The sequence below is a fragment of the Bombina bombina genome, chromosome 4 (assembly GCF_027579735.1).
Source record: "Bombina bombina isolate aBomBom1 chromosome 4, aBomBom1.pri, whole genome shotgun sequence".
Lineage (NCBI taxonomy): Eukaryota > Metazoa > Chordata > Amphibia > Anura > Bombinatoridae > Bombina > Bombina bombina.
Window position 1 is genome coordinate 601651839 of NC_069502.1, and position 12595 is coordinate 601664433.

A 12595-nucleotide genomic window follows, 5' to 3' on the forward strand; every position below is an offset into this window, starting at 1 on the left:
GCCATTCATGGGTGGGGCCTGCATGTCAAAAAAGCTGTAATGGTCTGAGGTTAATCTTAATGGGGGCCCACTTTAACCTACTGAATGCATCAAAAATGTGAAAACTGCATTCACCTCCCCCACCAGGTTTCCTGCACCAATAGCACTCCAGAGGAAATATAGTATTAATAGCAGACAGAGTCACACCAATACTAATTATATATATATATATATATATATATATATATATATATATATATATATATACACACACACACACACACATACTCTGGTCACAACTACACATATATCATTGACCAGGGTGATGGGTGGTCCTTGGTTCCTGAAACTCTGTTGTGTACACTATTTAGGATAAATAGATAACAAAGTGTTAGGAGTATGTTTTAACTAGAGTCAAGATTAAAAACTGTTTACATTTCTCTATAAACACGTACTACTTCTGATATAACCCATTTCCAATTATCAATATAAACAGTGCCATTCATACGTGAATACAACAGATATAAACATATGCTTAATTCATATAATAGTAGTTATTAAAACTAGAAAGGAATAGTTTATAAAAAATTGTAATGATAGGATTTATGTATGTAAAATATTATATGCTGTATATTAGGGACAAATTTATATAATGGTTTCAATACTGAGAACCTGTGTGTATGTATGTATGTATGTCCATATCTTTCAGACAAGGTACTCCATTCTCCAATTTTAATAATCAGGTGTAGCTTTAGGCAATAAGTATTTTATATATATATATATATATATATATATATATATATATATATATATATATATATATATATATATATATATATATATACATATACACACACACACATACATACATACACAGTCATACACACATACATACACAGTCATACACACATACTCAAAACATTTAAAATGGCCAATGAAGTAGTAAGCACTAAATTGCTATGACCCTCACTTCCCTAGTTTGATCAAGAGAGGCTGCAACCTGAGCCAAAGGGTGCAAATTCCTCCCATTCAAAGTTCTTCAATGGAGTGGGGGAAGGAAGGTTAACCCCTTGATTGCCTGGAAGGATCCAATGTTAAAAATCTGTCATTTTTCTCTCCCTCCACAATAATTTATGTTCTGGGTGCAACATACTCCATTAAAAGTGTTGTAAGATATACAGTAGCTTAATTTTTCTTGCCATTTATTTAGCAACCACAATATCATAAGGTAGAGGAAAACCATGAGTTAAGGTTGAAATAAAGGATATGAATCATTGTTTGCAATGATAGTATAAACAGCATATTGACAAACTAGAGGTCACCTGGAAAATATTTAATATATGGATATTTACAACAGAATAAAATTAATTTGAAATGATTTCAAGATTGTTATAATGCTAGCACATACAATCTTGTAAATGATTTAAGCCAGATTCACTAAAGTGTGTCATTTGTATACAAAAAATAAATAAATAAATAATGGACAGCATTAAAAACCTTCATATACAAGCCTTAAGATAGTATTCAAATGTAACTTGCCTATCACTATTTGATCAAAACAAACTGGGTAAGATCATAAGATCAGAGATATATAGATAATCTATCCCCCTAGGTATTTAAATACAGTGTACATCACTTTAAACTACAGATATTTAAGACATTAAATACATTACAGCAAATATGGCAACAATTTTAAAAAGTAAAATATTTTTAACAAACAGTTTTCCTATGGATAACAAGCATTGTCAATATAAGCTACATGCACAAAATATTTAAGCAAATAATTTAAGTGGATGTATTCAAAACACATGGTCAAATTTATATATATATATATATATATATATATATATATATATATATATATATATATATATATATTCTATCAGAATCCATGCCCAAATATCTAAATATGATGTATAGTGTTACTGAAAATCATGTTTCACAATTATTGTACAAATCGTATTGGATTTTAACTATTAGCAAAAATTAATAAATTCAAAATAAAATGACTCTGCCATAAAAATAAAATGTATATCTGTGACAATACAGTCTATGTAATTTGTTAAATCACTTCCTTAAAAAGGTAGATGAACCATGATTAATTCAACCACCAATACAATGTTCTTTGATTGGAAATTATGCTTATTGAAAGATAAATGAATGGAGTGAATATAACAAAACATATGGCATAATCAGTATAAAGCAAATATGACTAAATAAAAAGACAGTTAAAGGGACACTCAGGTTAAATTAAATTTTCATGATTCAGATACAGCATGTAATTTTAAACAACTTTCCAATTTACTTCCATTAAAAGAAATGTGCACAGTCTTTTATATTTACAATTTTTGAGTCACCAGATCCTACTGAGCATGTGCAAGAATTCAAAGACTATACGTATATGCATTTGTGATTGGCTGATTGCTATCACATGGTACAAGGGGAGTGGAAATATACATAACTTTGAAATTTGTTATAAAAAAAATCTACTACTCATATGAAGTTCAGACTAAGTGCTATTGCATTGTCTTGTTATCTTGCATTTGTTGATTATGCAAATCCAATGTGTTGACTGGTCCTTTAAGAGCTCTACACAGTGCAAGAGGAAGGGCCATAGGCTGATAAACACAACAGCAAGTAACAGCTGCATATAACAAGAAGCCTGATACTGGACCAGATTGTTATATCAACATAAAGCTTTATATGAAACCTGACAAAGGTGAACTTTACAATGTTCTTTTTAATTTGCATTAGCAGATGTATTCTTGACTACTCTTAATTATAGTGGTCAACATTGAGAAAAAAAACATTTAGGAAGACAAAAAAGGCATTAAATAAAGGAAATGAAGGGGAAGGACAAGGGGAAAATAAGAGTTTTCTTTTTATTTGGTGCATTAAAATGATTAATACTGCACTAGGATTCACAAACATTTAGATGATACTTATATATCTCTCTATAGATCTATTAATTATACACACAAACAATTTTATAGAAGGAAAAAATAAATGAAAATATTCAGCATTTAAGTAATTCAAATTAGCAAAGGATACTTCAAAATTGTACATATGGGAAAAATATGTTTTCAGTCGTGTGTGCCAAGAAAAGTGTACAATAAATACCATATAAATAAATCATATAAGCAATGTTTAGCTCCAATACTTAAAATATTGTCTAGCCTTTGGCATATCTGAAATCACAGGGGTAAAAATAATTGTACTGTTAAATAGTAGACATAGTATTAATGTCCTTTGCCACCCAATTAATTGGCATATGCATTTTAAAAACTGTAAATCATGTACAGTATAATCACATGTAAAAATATATGTTTGCAGTGTATACACACACTCACATATACACACACGTTTTAAAACAGGGACTGAATAGCTGCATAAAAATACTGCAGAATATAAATCTAGCATTATTTAAACTAAGATTGATTGCACTTGTCATGTGAGTTCAGTATAGACCCTGGACAAAGCAAAGAATGAGAAGATGTAATTCCTTACAAATAATCATGAACTGCACTAAATAGAAACTGCTCAATGTGTGTACACATGCATTCCTGGAATGAGATACAATATTATATTTATTTACACACAGACAGGTTTGAATCACTATAACCAATTATTACTTTCAACTGTTAGAACATATATTGCACTATGTGAAACAGTTTTATTTCTCCAAATAAAAACTTATATGGATTAAGAGTAATAGCATATTTCTAATGCATTAGATCCCAGTGCAATATTATTATACATTTTACTGAAGGTATAATAAAAGGTAATTTACTATTCTGATAGTTATTAAAATGACTACAATCTATATTAGCACTTTAATAATGAGATATTTACTACAGTGATACTGACAAATGTTTTCACAATAATAAAATGTACATTTTTTTCCATGTATAAAAAATAATAAATTGACAATTTAATTTAGCCACTGTTACATTATGTCAATGGATTGGGATAGACTTAGGCTTTCAAAATGTTTATATTGAAAACAGTCATATCTTATATTGCTCCCTGATTGAATAGTCTTTTAGTATACCTGGAAAAAAATAGGATTACAAAAAATGCAAGTTCTAAAGATGGTCTTTTTTTTCCTGTGTCAATATTAAAATCTGTTTTTCAATGTTTGAATATTATATTCTAACTATAATTAGTGAAATAAATAAAAGCATAACAGAAATGGAAATGCACATACAAAATAAAAAATTAAGACATTCTGGTTTTAGCTGCAGTGAGAGGGCAGTGACTATTATAAGAATTAATCAAATATAAATAAAAGAAGTTTATATTTCAGTAGCCTCTTAACATGTTTATGGAAATAGATATTATAAACTGAAAACTAAAAATTGACCAGGATTATTATTTTACTATCCAGACTAAATGAAAAAAAAATTCTGTGTGACAACCAGTATAAACTATAATAAAATATTTAGCTTTTATGTTTGCAACTATACCTCATATAAATAAAATGGTAACCATAAATGCTTCTAGTAAAGATACATGTATTTAGGATTATGACAATAAAATTAACCCCTGCAAAATAGCTAATATTAATATCAGAGAACAAAATATTCTAGAATTCTAGTTAGAAAGCAATCATGCTTTACAAACCTATTTAAAATTGAAACATTAATATGTAATTAGGACATTTTACATATTAGCTTTTATTGTGTACATATTTTTTATATTATTAGGTCATGGTTCAGGGTTATAAAAAGAAAAATGTAACCACTAACACTCAGCAGCATGATTCTGAAAATTATCAGCAAGGTAAATATGAATTAACTATATATCTGTAGGATCCATATAACAAACAGATAATGTGTTGTACATTTTTGTTCCCTATGGTTCAAGTTTATTCAAGTTGATGGTTCAATACCTTTCAGCTTTCTCATAAATTCAAAATTGTATTAAAAAATTGTCATAACAGTTTCAGATTTAAAATGTGTGAACATCTGTTTTTCATAAAGGCATACTATGTGATAATAATGTAGGTAATTTAAGAAAAGTTACTAATTTCAATGTATATAGCAATACTTAATCAGATACAAGACTCCATTAACAATACACATGTGTGTGTGCTAGTTAATACATATTGGTCAACTTATAAAGCTTAGTTTTAAAAATATTTATCTAAAACATTCTTTAAACAACTCAAAAGGTGAAAAAAAAATGCTAAAAGAAATAAAAGATACAATTACACAAAGAGGAAGTTTACCCTTTTTTAAGTTTATTCATCTATAAAGCAAATTTATGAGATCGTAAAAGGCAATTTAACAACCTAAGGAAGGTTCAAATGAAAAAAGGGGACCAGGAGACTTGATAGCAATCAGATCTGACGGAGATTTAGGTAACAGGATCTTGGGAAAATAATCAAACACATTAACAGAGAAAAGGCTGTTTCAATTCAAACAAAAGCAGGAAAGGGAAAGGATGGGAAAGCAGAATAAAGAAAGGCTCTTCCATAAAAATAATCCTCCACGCGTTTGATTTCACACTTTACACCTATTATTTGTTAAAACAGACAAAGCACTGAGTGGCGGGCCTGAAGGAAACTATCCTGCACAGAGCTGAGAGATGTCCCCATCTGACCCATCAGACTCTATGTCACCAGTGCTTTGTTTCTTTGGGGCTGTACCATAGCCCTAATCAAAGCAATCACAAGATGTTATGGGGATACAAATAGCATGGCCAGCTAAAATGAAAGCTTTACACTGAATTAAACAATAAATAAATCCTTCATATATAGCCCATTATTTCTGTAACAGACTCCAAATGATAGAGAACAAAAACGCCAGCATTACTGAAAAATGATTTGACAACAAATATTTAGAGCCTAAGGTGGTAGTGTGAGCAAAATATATATTTATTTTATTATATTCATATGCAAATTAGTTTTGTCATATAATGTATTCAGTGCTGATGATCCCATATCAGTAATTAAACAAAAACACCAAATATAATTGAGTGATTAGAGGTTTCTATCTAGACTTCTGTCAGCAAATTTCACAGACCCTAACAATCCATCAGTTACCATTATCAAGCAAATGAATGTGACTATATGCTGAAATGTATTCCATATTAATAGATTGTTCAAAGCAGTTGTGATTTCACTTAGAGAGAAGAAAGTAAAACCCAGACACAGTCCACACACTACATAGTATAAACATAAACTGCCTCTGGCCACATGTTTTCTTGGCCTGAGTACACTTAAAGAGACAGAACAGAAACTCAAGGGAAAAACAAAACAAAGCACTACAGCTCACAATTTTCACAGATGAAAATAAATAAATTAAAACTTTCACACATGACTATTGATTGTCTCACTCAGTCCAAGTTGCTTTAAAGTTTGGTGGGCCTTTCCAAATGCCTGGTCATTTACAATAGTCTGAGGTGGTATCTGGAAGTGACATCTGTCATTAATCACAAATCTGAGAAAGGGACTATTTTTCCCTGATTTGCTGCAACAATTATAATATATTTAAATACACACAAAAAAGGAATACTACCATAAAATGTTACTTTAATATAGTACAGAATTTTAATATAAAAAGGTTGACCCTTTAAGAAAATCTAGTGTTAAATGTAAACTAATTGTCTGCTTGAGGAAGAGACTACACTATTATCCAGTTCCCTATGTTACAGATGCCAAACAACACTTCATGGTGAGGTATTTCATCTCTTATTGGAATCTATGAAATCATGTCACAAGAACAGCATGTGCAATTAACATTAAAATGACCAGATGAATAACTACCCTGATACAGAAGTGGGTGATACAGACATATGGATATTATTCACAAAGATCGCTGTTACAGATTCAATCCAATGCCAGGAAATATGGGTTCCATTACAAACCAGCAAGCTAGCTACATCTATGTCTGGTGCGGAAGGGGTCAAAGTGGGTGGCATAGCCCTCTCCTTGTGGGTGGTTAAAAGGGAGGCGGGAGGAAGAAGTCAGACTTACTTGGTGTACAAAAACATCAACTGGGTTTTCTAAAGGGCTTCCCTCCCGACTGGTCATAGCGATGAAACCGAACCCCATCCGCACATTGAACCACTTGCAATGGCCTGTACCGTGTAGGACCTGGGAGTTCTCCTCCTCTTCTTCTTCCTGTTCTGGCAGTTTCCCTTGCTCTTCTCCAACACCTTTACCAACCCCTCCTGGATAAAAAACAGAAAGAGGACATCAAAAAGTGCACAAGGCATATCACCTAGTACTGGAGTTTCTAATGACTGCACACATCCTCTGTGCAAACAATCTCCAGTACTGGTGCATAACAAGGACGAATCATCTGTTTATTTACGTTCCCTGTGCTTGAATTGTTACAGCAGAGCATTATATACATTAGCTATTTCGGTCAGGCCAGCCCCACTATGAGAATGAAAATAAGCGTCTCCTCTTCTGCAGGGCGCGGGGAGGGAGGTAAAGCGAGGTGTGGGGGATTATTGCACAACAACTTGTTATTGCACATGCACAGGATCCCTGCTTGTTTTTGTAACGTGCATCCCCATAGAACCACATGTGAATAACCGGGGCAGGTGAAACCAACGTACTCTGTAAATAAGCCAACGCAGTCACCATTAGCAATGCGAACAAAAGCATCACCACCCTCCTCTCCTCATTGCTACAAAGGCATCCTAAGTACGATTTGAGCAGATCGGCAATAATAAAAGATTACACAGCCCCGGGTGGCTCTAATTAGAACCTAAAAGCAACGTATCGCTAAAAAAAAATATTACCAAAAAAATAAATAAAAAAAAAATGCAATGAACCTTCGGCCATGATGTCCTCGGCTCCACAAACAACTGGTGAAAAGTTTCCTTTTCCACTGAGATTATGTTGTGTATCAATGTGACATCCTGATTTAGAGCGATCCCAAATTTAGCTCGCATGGTCTAGCGTGCTCTCCCTCTTGTGCTTCTTCTCTCCCTGCTCTCTCTCCGTGTGCTCGCTCCCCGGCCCCCTAGCGTACACGTGACCCTGTCAATTACATGCCTTCTTGCTACTAATTTCACCACGGATCCTTCAAGGGGCTGGCAGGAACAGCACTGCAGCCAATCGCTGCCGCATTGAGACTGCCACGGAAATACTTTATGAATGAATGAGGGAAAACAAGCTCCAAACACGCCTGTATCACTCACACACGCACTGGCTGAAAGAAAGAAGTCACTGATATCAGGAAGCGCTATTAGAATCACACACACTAGCTGCTGCACTGCTGATAATCATGCGAGAAGGGATATTTATGTAGCACCCAGCCATGCTTCACTTATAGATCTCCCCATTCAGATTTGAAGTGGTTTTATGTATTAGATGCACTACACAGGGTGCACGTCATTAACCCTTTAGCTGCTGCCTAGCTCTTCCCTGACAGCTAAAGTGTTAATCTGAATGGCTGCATTCTACAGTTCTAATTACATATAAATGCACTGATACCGTATTATCTATATGTGTAATGCAAAGATGCAATGCTATTGTAGTCACTGACTATTTAAAGCAAATCGCAGTGAGGGGAATGTAGTGAACTGAGTAGCGTTAACCCTTCAGGTGCCATAATAACGCATTGCTGCCTCTCTGAAGGCGAATGGGTTAAACTTGCTGGTTTAGTGTGTGTGTTTTTTTTTAGAGGAAAGAGCTTGGGGAAGGGGTGGGTTGCTGGATCGGACTTCACAGGTTTCTGCGCCATCTCTTCCGGGGGAGGGGATGTGATTAATGACTTCCTAAATAAGAGCCCAGCATTAGAGAGAGAAAAAAAAGAAAGAAAACTCTATCAAATAGGGAACGTTGTTTTTTTACAAATTATTTTAGAAAAAAAGTTGAGATCTGTATATAGTCAGCTTGATTTGCATATATTACTGATAATACATTTGGTAATTCCTTATTATCTAATATGTAAAGCCACAGTGCAAGCCTGGCCATCTGACTTTTATACAGATAGGCAGATTTGGTTTTAAATGTATGTTACTAAAAATGTCACCCATCACAGCAGCAAGTCAATTATTGTGGGTAAGGGATTCCCCTGCAGCTGCCAACAATCGCTTATTGTCGCACTGGGGGACTGTCACTGTGGTCTCTGTAGCACTTATTGACGCACTGGGGGGCACTGTGGCCTCTGTAGCACTTATTGTCACACCGGGGGGGCACTGTGGTCTCTGTAGCACTTATTGTCACACGGGGGGCACTTTGGTCTCTTTAGCACTTATTGTTGCACTGGGGGGCACTGTGGTCTCTTTAGCACTTATTGTTGCACTGGGGGTACTGTGGTCTCTGTAGCATTTATTGTTGCACTGTGGTCTCTGTAGCACTTATTGTCGCACTGGGGGGCACTGTGGTCTCTGTAGCACTTATTGTCGCACTGGGGGGGGCACTGTGGTCTCTGTAGCACTTATTGTTGCACTGGGGGTACTGTGGTCTCTGTAGCATTTATTGTTGCACTGTGGTCTCTGTAGCACTTATTGTCGCACTGGGGGGCACTGTGGTCTCTGTAGCACTTATTGTCGCACTGGGGGGCACTGTGGTCTCTGTAGCACTTATTGTTGCACTTGGGGGGCACTGTGGTCTCTGTAGAACTTATTGTCACACTGGGGGGCACTGTGGTCTCTGTAGCACTTATTGTTGCACTGGGAGGCACTGTGGTCTCTGTAGCACTTATTGTTGCACTGGGGGGCACTGTAGTCTCTGTAGCACTTAGTGTTGCACTTGGGGGCACTGTGGTCTCTGTAGCACTTATTGCACTGGGGAGCACTGTGGTCTCTGTAGCACTTATTGTCACACTGGCACTGTGGTCTCTTTAGCACTTATTGTAGCACTGGGGGGCACTGTGGTCTCTGTAGCACTTATTGTTGCACTGGGGGGCACTGTGGTCTCTGTAGCACTTATTGTCACACTGGCACTGTGGTCTCTTTAGCACTTATTGTAGCACTGGGGGGCACTGTGGTCTCTGTAGCACTTATTGACGCACTGGAGGGCATTGTGGTCTCTGTAGTACTTATTGCACTGGGGAGCACTGTGGTCTCTTTAGCACTTATTGTAGCACTGGGGGGCACTGTGGTCTCTGTAGCATTTATTGTCGCACTGGGGGGCACTCTGGTCTCTGTAGCACTTATTGTTGCACTGGGGGGCACTGTGGTCTCTGTAGCACTTATTGCACTGGGGAGCACTGTGGTCTCTGTAGCACTTATTGACGCACTGGAGGGCATTGTGGTCTCTGTAGCAGTGTAGCACTTATTGTCGCACTGTGGTCTCTTTAGCACTTATTGTTGCACTGGGGGGGGGGGCACTGTGTTCTCTGTAACCAGTGCAACGAAAAAAGCGTAAGATTGTCTGGAGGTAAACGCGTCCTTAGATTGTAGTTAGAGTTGATCTGAACTCTGAATCACACAGTTTACACGGAGAGTGCTGATACCTCTAACCTATAAAGCATTCCCTATGACTTTAGTAAGATTAATATCTGAAAATCGCGTTTTTTACCAAATAATATGAAATCTCGAGGTTCCCCGTGATGCTTTATGTAATAAACCTAATATAATATTCTACTTAGCTGCTCGCAGGAATGCATAACAGGTTTGTCCTAATAACAAACAATTCACAAAGCATGACCCTCACTAAGGGCTTTGGGCTGCAATACACTCTTAGACTGAACAACGCAACTCTTTTACTGACCATACAAAATTAAATGTTTTAAATTCAAAAAAATGAGTTGTGTTTCTAAATCTCGTACTTATTTGGAGTTAAAATTGTTATGGTTTATGAAATTTGAGACACACACATATATATGTGTGTGGATTAAAATAGTATGATATATCTACAATAACATATCCATGCTATATATCCATGCCTGAGTTAATTTTCTATGAAGAGACACAAAAATACATCTATTCATTAAAATGTTTTGGAAATATTTAAATAGTGAGGTTATTTTTTTTTTCAGAGCTAAACCAGACAAATGAAGCAGAAACCTAATCCTGGCATTCCTTTGCAGTCTTGAACCGTAAATGTGCACTAAATGATGCTAGAGGTAGCCACCCCTTGTAGAAGCCCAGCGCTGCTGGTGTGGGCGGGGCTTAGAGCTCACTATTTCCCACGAGGAGGACACCTCTCGTATCACTTCATGCTCTTATTCACCGTGTCTCACACACACCATATAAGTGCCAGTGCTAAAATGGTTTCACATAGTAAAGTTTCAGTCTACGGTACATATATCTATACCCAGATAGTTTAACAATATAGAAAAAAACGTGTATAGTAAATATAGTATGAATGTGGTGAAGAAATTATAATTATTATTCAATATAATTTGATTTCAACACTGAATTCCCGATCATTCTATCAATGTGCATTGAAACATTTTTACCATTTTAGCACATATGAGAACTAAATTGATGTTAGTATTGCAATACTGAGACATTTGGCAATATTTCATTATACAAAATTGTTACACTTTATTTTTTTTTATAAACTATATAATAAAATTTGCCCTTTAGCATAATGCACGTCATATTTTTTTTGTCTAGATTTCCACAATATTTTTTTTTTTTTACCATAAATGTGTTTTAAGCTTATGCAGAAATATATTGATTTTATTAAACTCCCTAATAAAACAATGCGTAGTGCCATTAATGTTGATTATTTACATAGTTGTATGCCTTAAAGTATTACTATTGCACATTGTTACTTTTCTTCCTCCTACCCTTTCAGACTCATATTTTAGCAACCTAAATGTGTAAACGATTGATTGACACCTAATTATATTCATGTTTTAATACATATGGGTTCGAAAATATGCTTTAGAGATACATTTTAATTAAATACCTTAATTAGGTTCCAAAAATGTGTCCCGCTGGTAAAAAATAAATATATATATATATAAATCCCAAAAATAATAAAACATTTTTTCTATGCTAAATTATATACCCAATTGGAGTTAGAAAACATTTATTTTTTAAAAAAATTAATAAAATGTGACTAAAATTGTAACTATTTCCTTTTTATATATAAAGGGTTAAATGTTGCGAGCTATATTTTAACTAAAAAAATAAATAAAAAAATATAAACTATATTTTAGAGACCGTATAAAAATAAATACTTGCATTTCTCAAGACAATGCATATATTATACTACAGTGCTTGCACACCTACATAAATAATTAAAAAATAGCTAAATATTCAGAATTTTCCGTTTTTTTTAAATCATATTTTATTTTTATAGAGGTGGAATTATTGCTACAAATATAAACTGGTGAAGCCTTTCATGGTGATCATGCATCCAGTATTAGTGGAATTAAGGTCGGGGTCATTGGACTGGTCACTTGTGTCAGATGTTATCGACTCATTCATTTCCTGCACGGAACATCAGCCTTTCAAGTTTTTTTTCCCCTTTTACAGAAGGTAAAACAGTCAGCAGATGGGAACTCTCAAACCCTGCCCAAAATAGACAAAAAGGAATAAATTAACGAAACCCCACCAGAGGTCCCCACTCAACCCTCAGTTAACATGTTTCATGGTAAAATATATTGCTGAGAATATATATTCTATTTTAATAAATTCATATAAAATTCTATCAAAATGTCCTTTAATTTGATACAATAAAAATTAAAATGTC

General features: G+C 34.7%; 1 protein-coding gene across 1 annotated transcript in view; it reads right to left on the minus strand.

Annotated features, from left to right (window-relative positions):
- LIN28B (lin-28 homolog B) overlaps positions 1–8085 on the minus strand; it is a 246231-nt gene extending 238146 nt beyond the window's left edge. The window contains exons 1-2 of the mRNA XM_053710581.1: positions 7768–8085; positions 6959–7155 (exon numbers count right to left, since the gene is read on the minus strand). Of these exons, the coding sequence (XP_053566556.1) occupies positions 6959–7155; positions 7768–7777 (207 nt within the window). The 5' untranslated portion in view covers positions 7778–8085. The remainder of the gene's footprint in view (positions 1–6958; positions 7156–7767) is intronic.
- Between the last annotated feature and the right edge of the window lie 4510 nt (positions 8086–12595).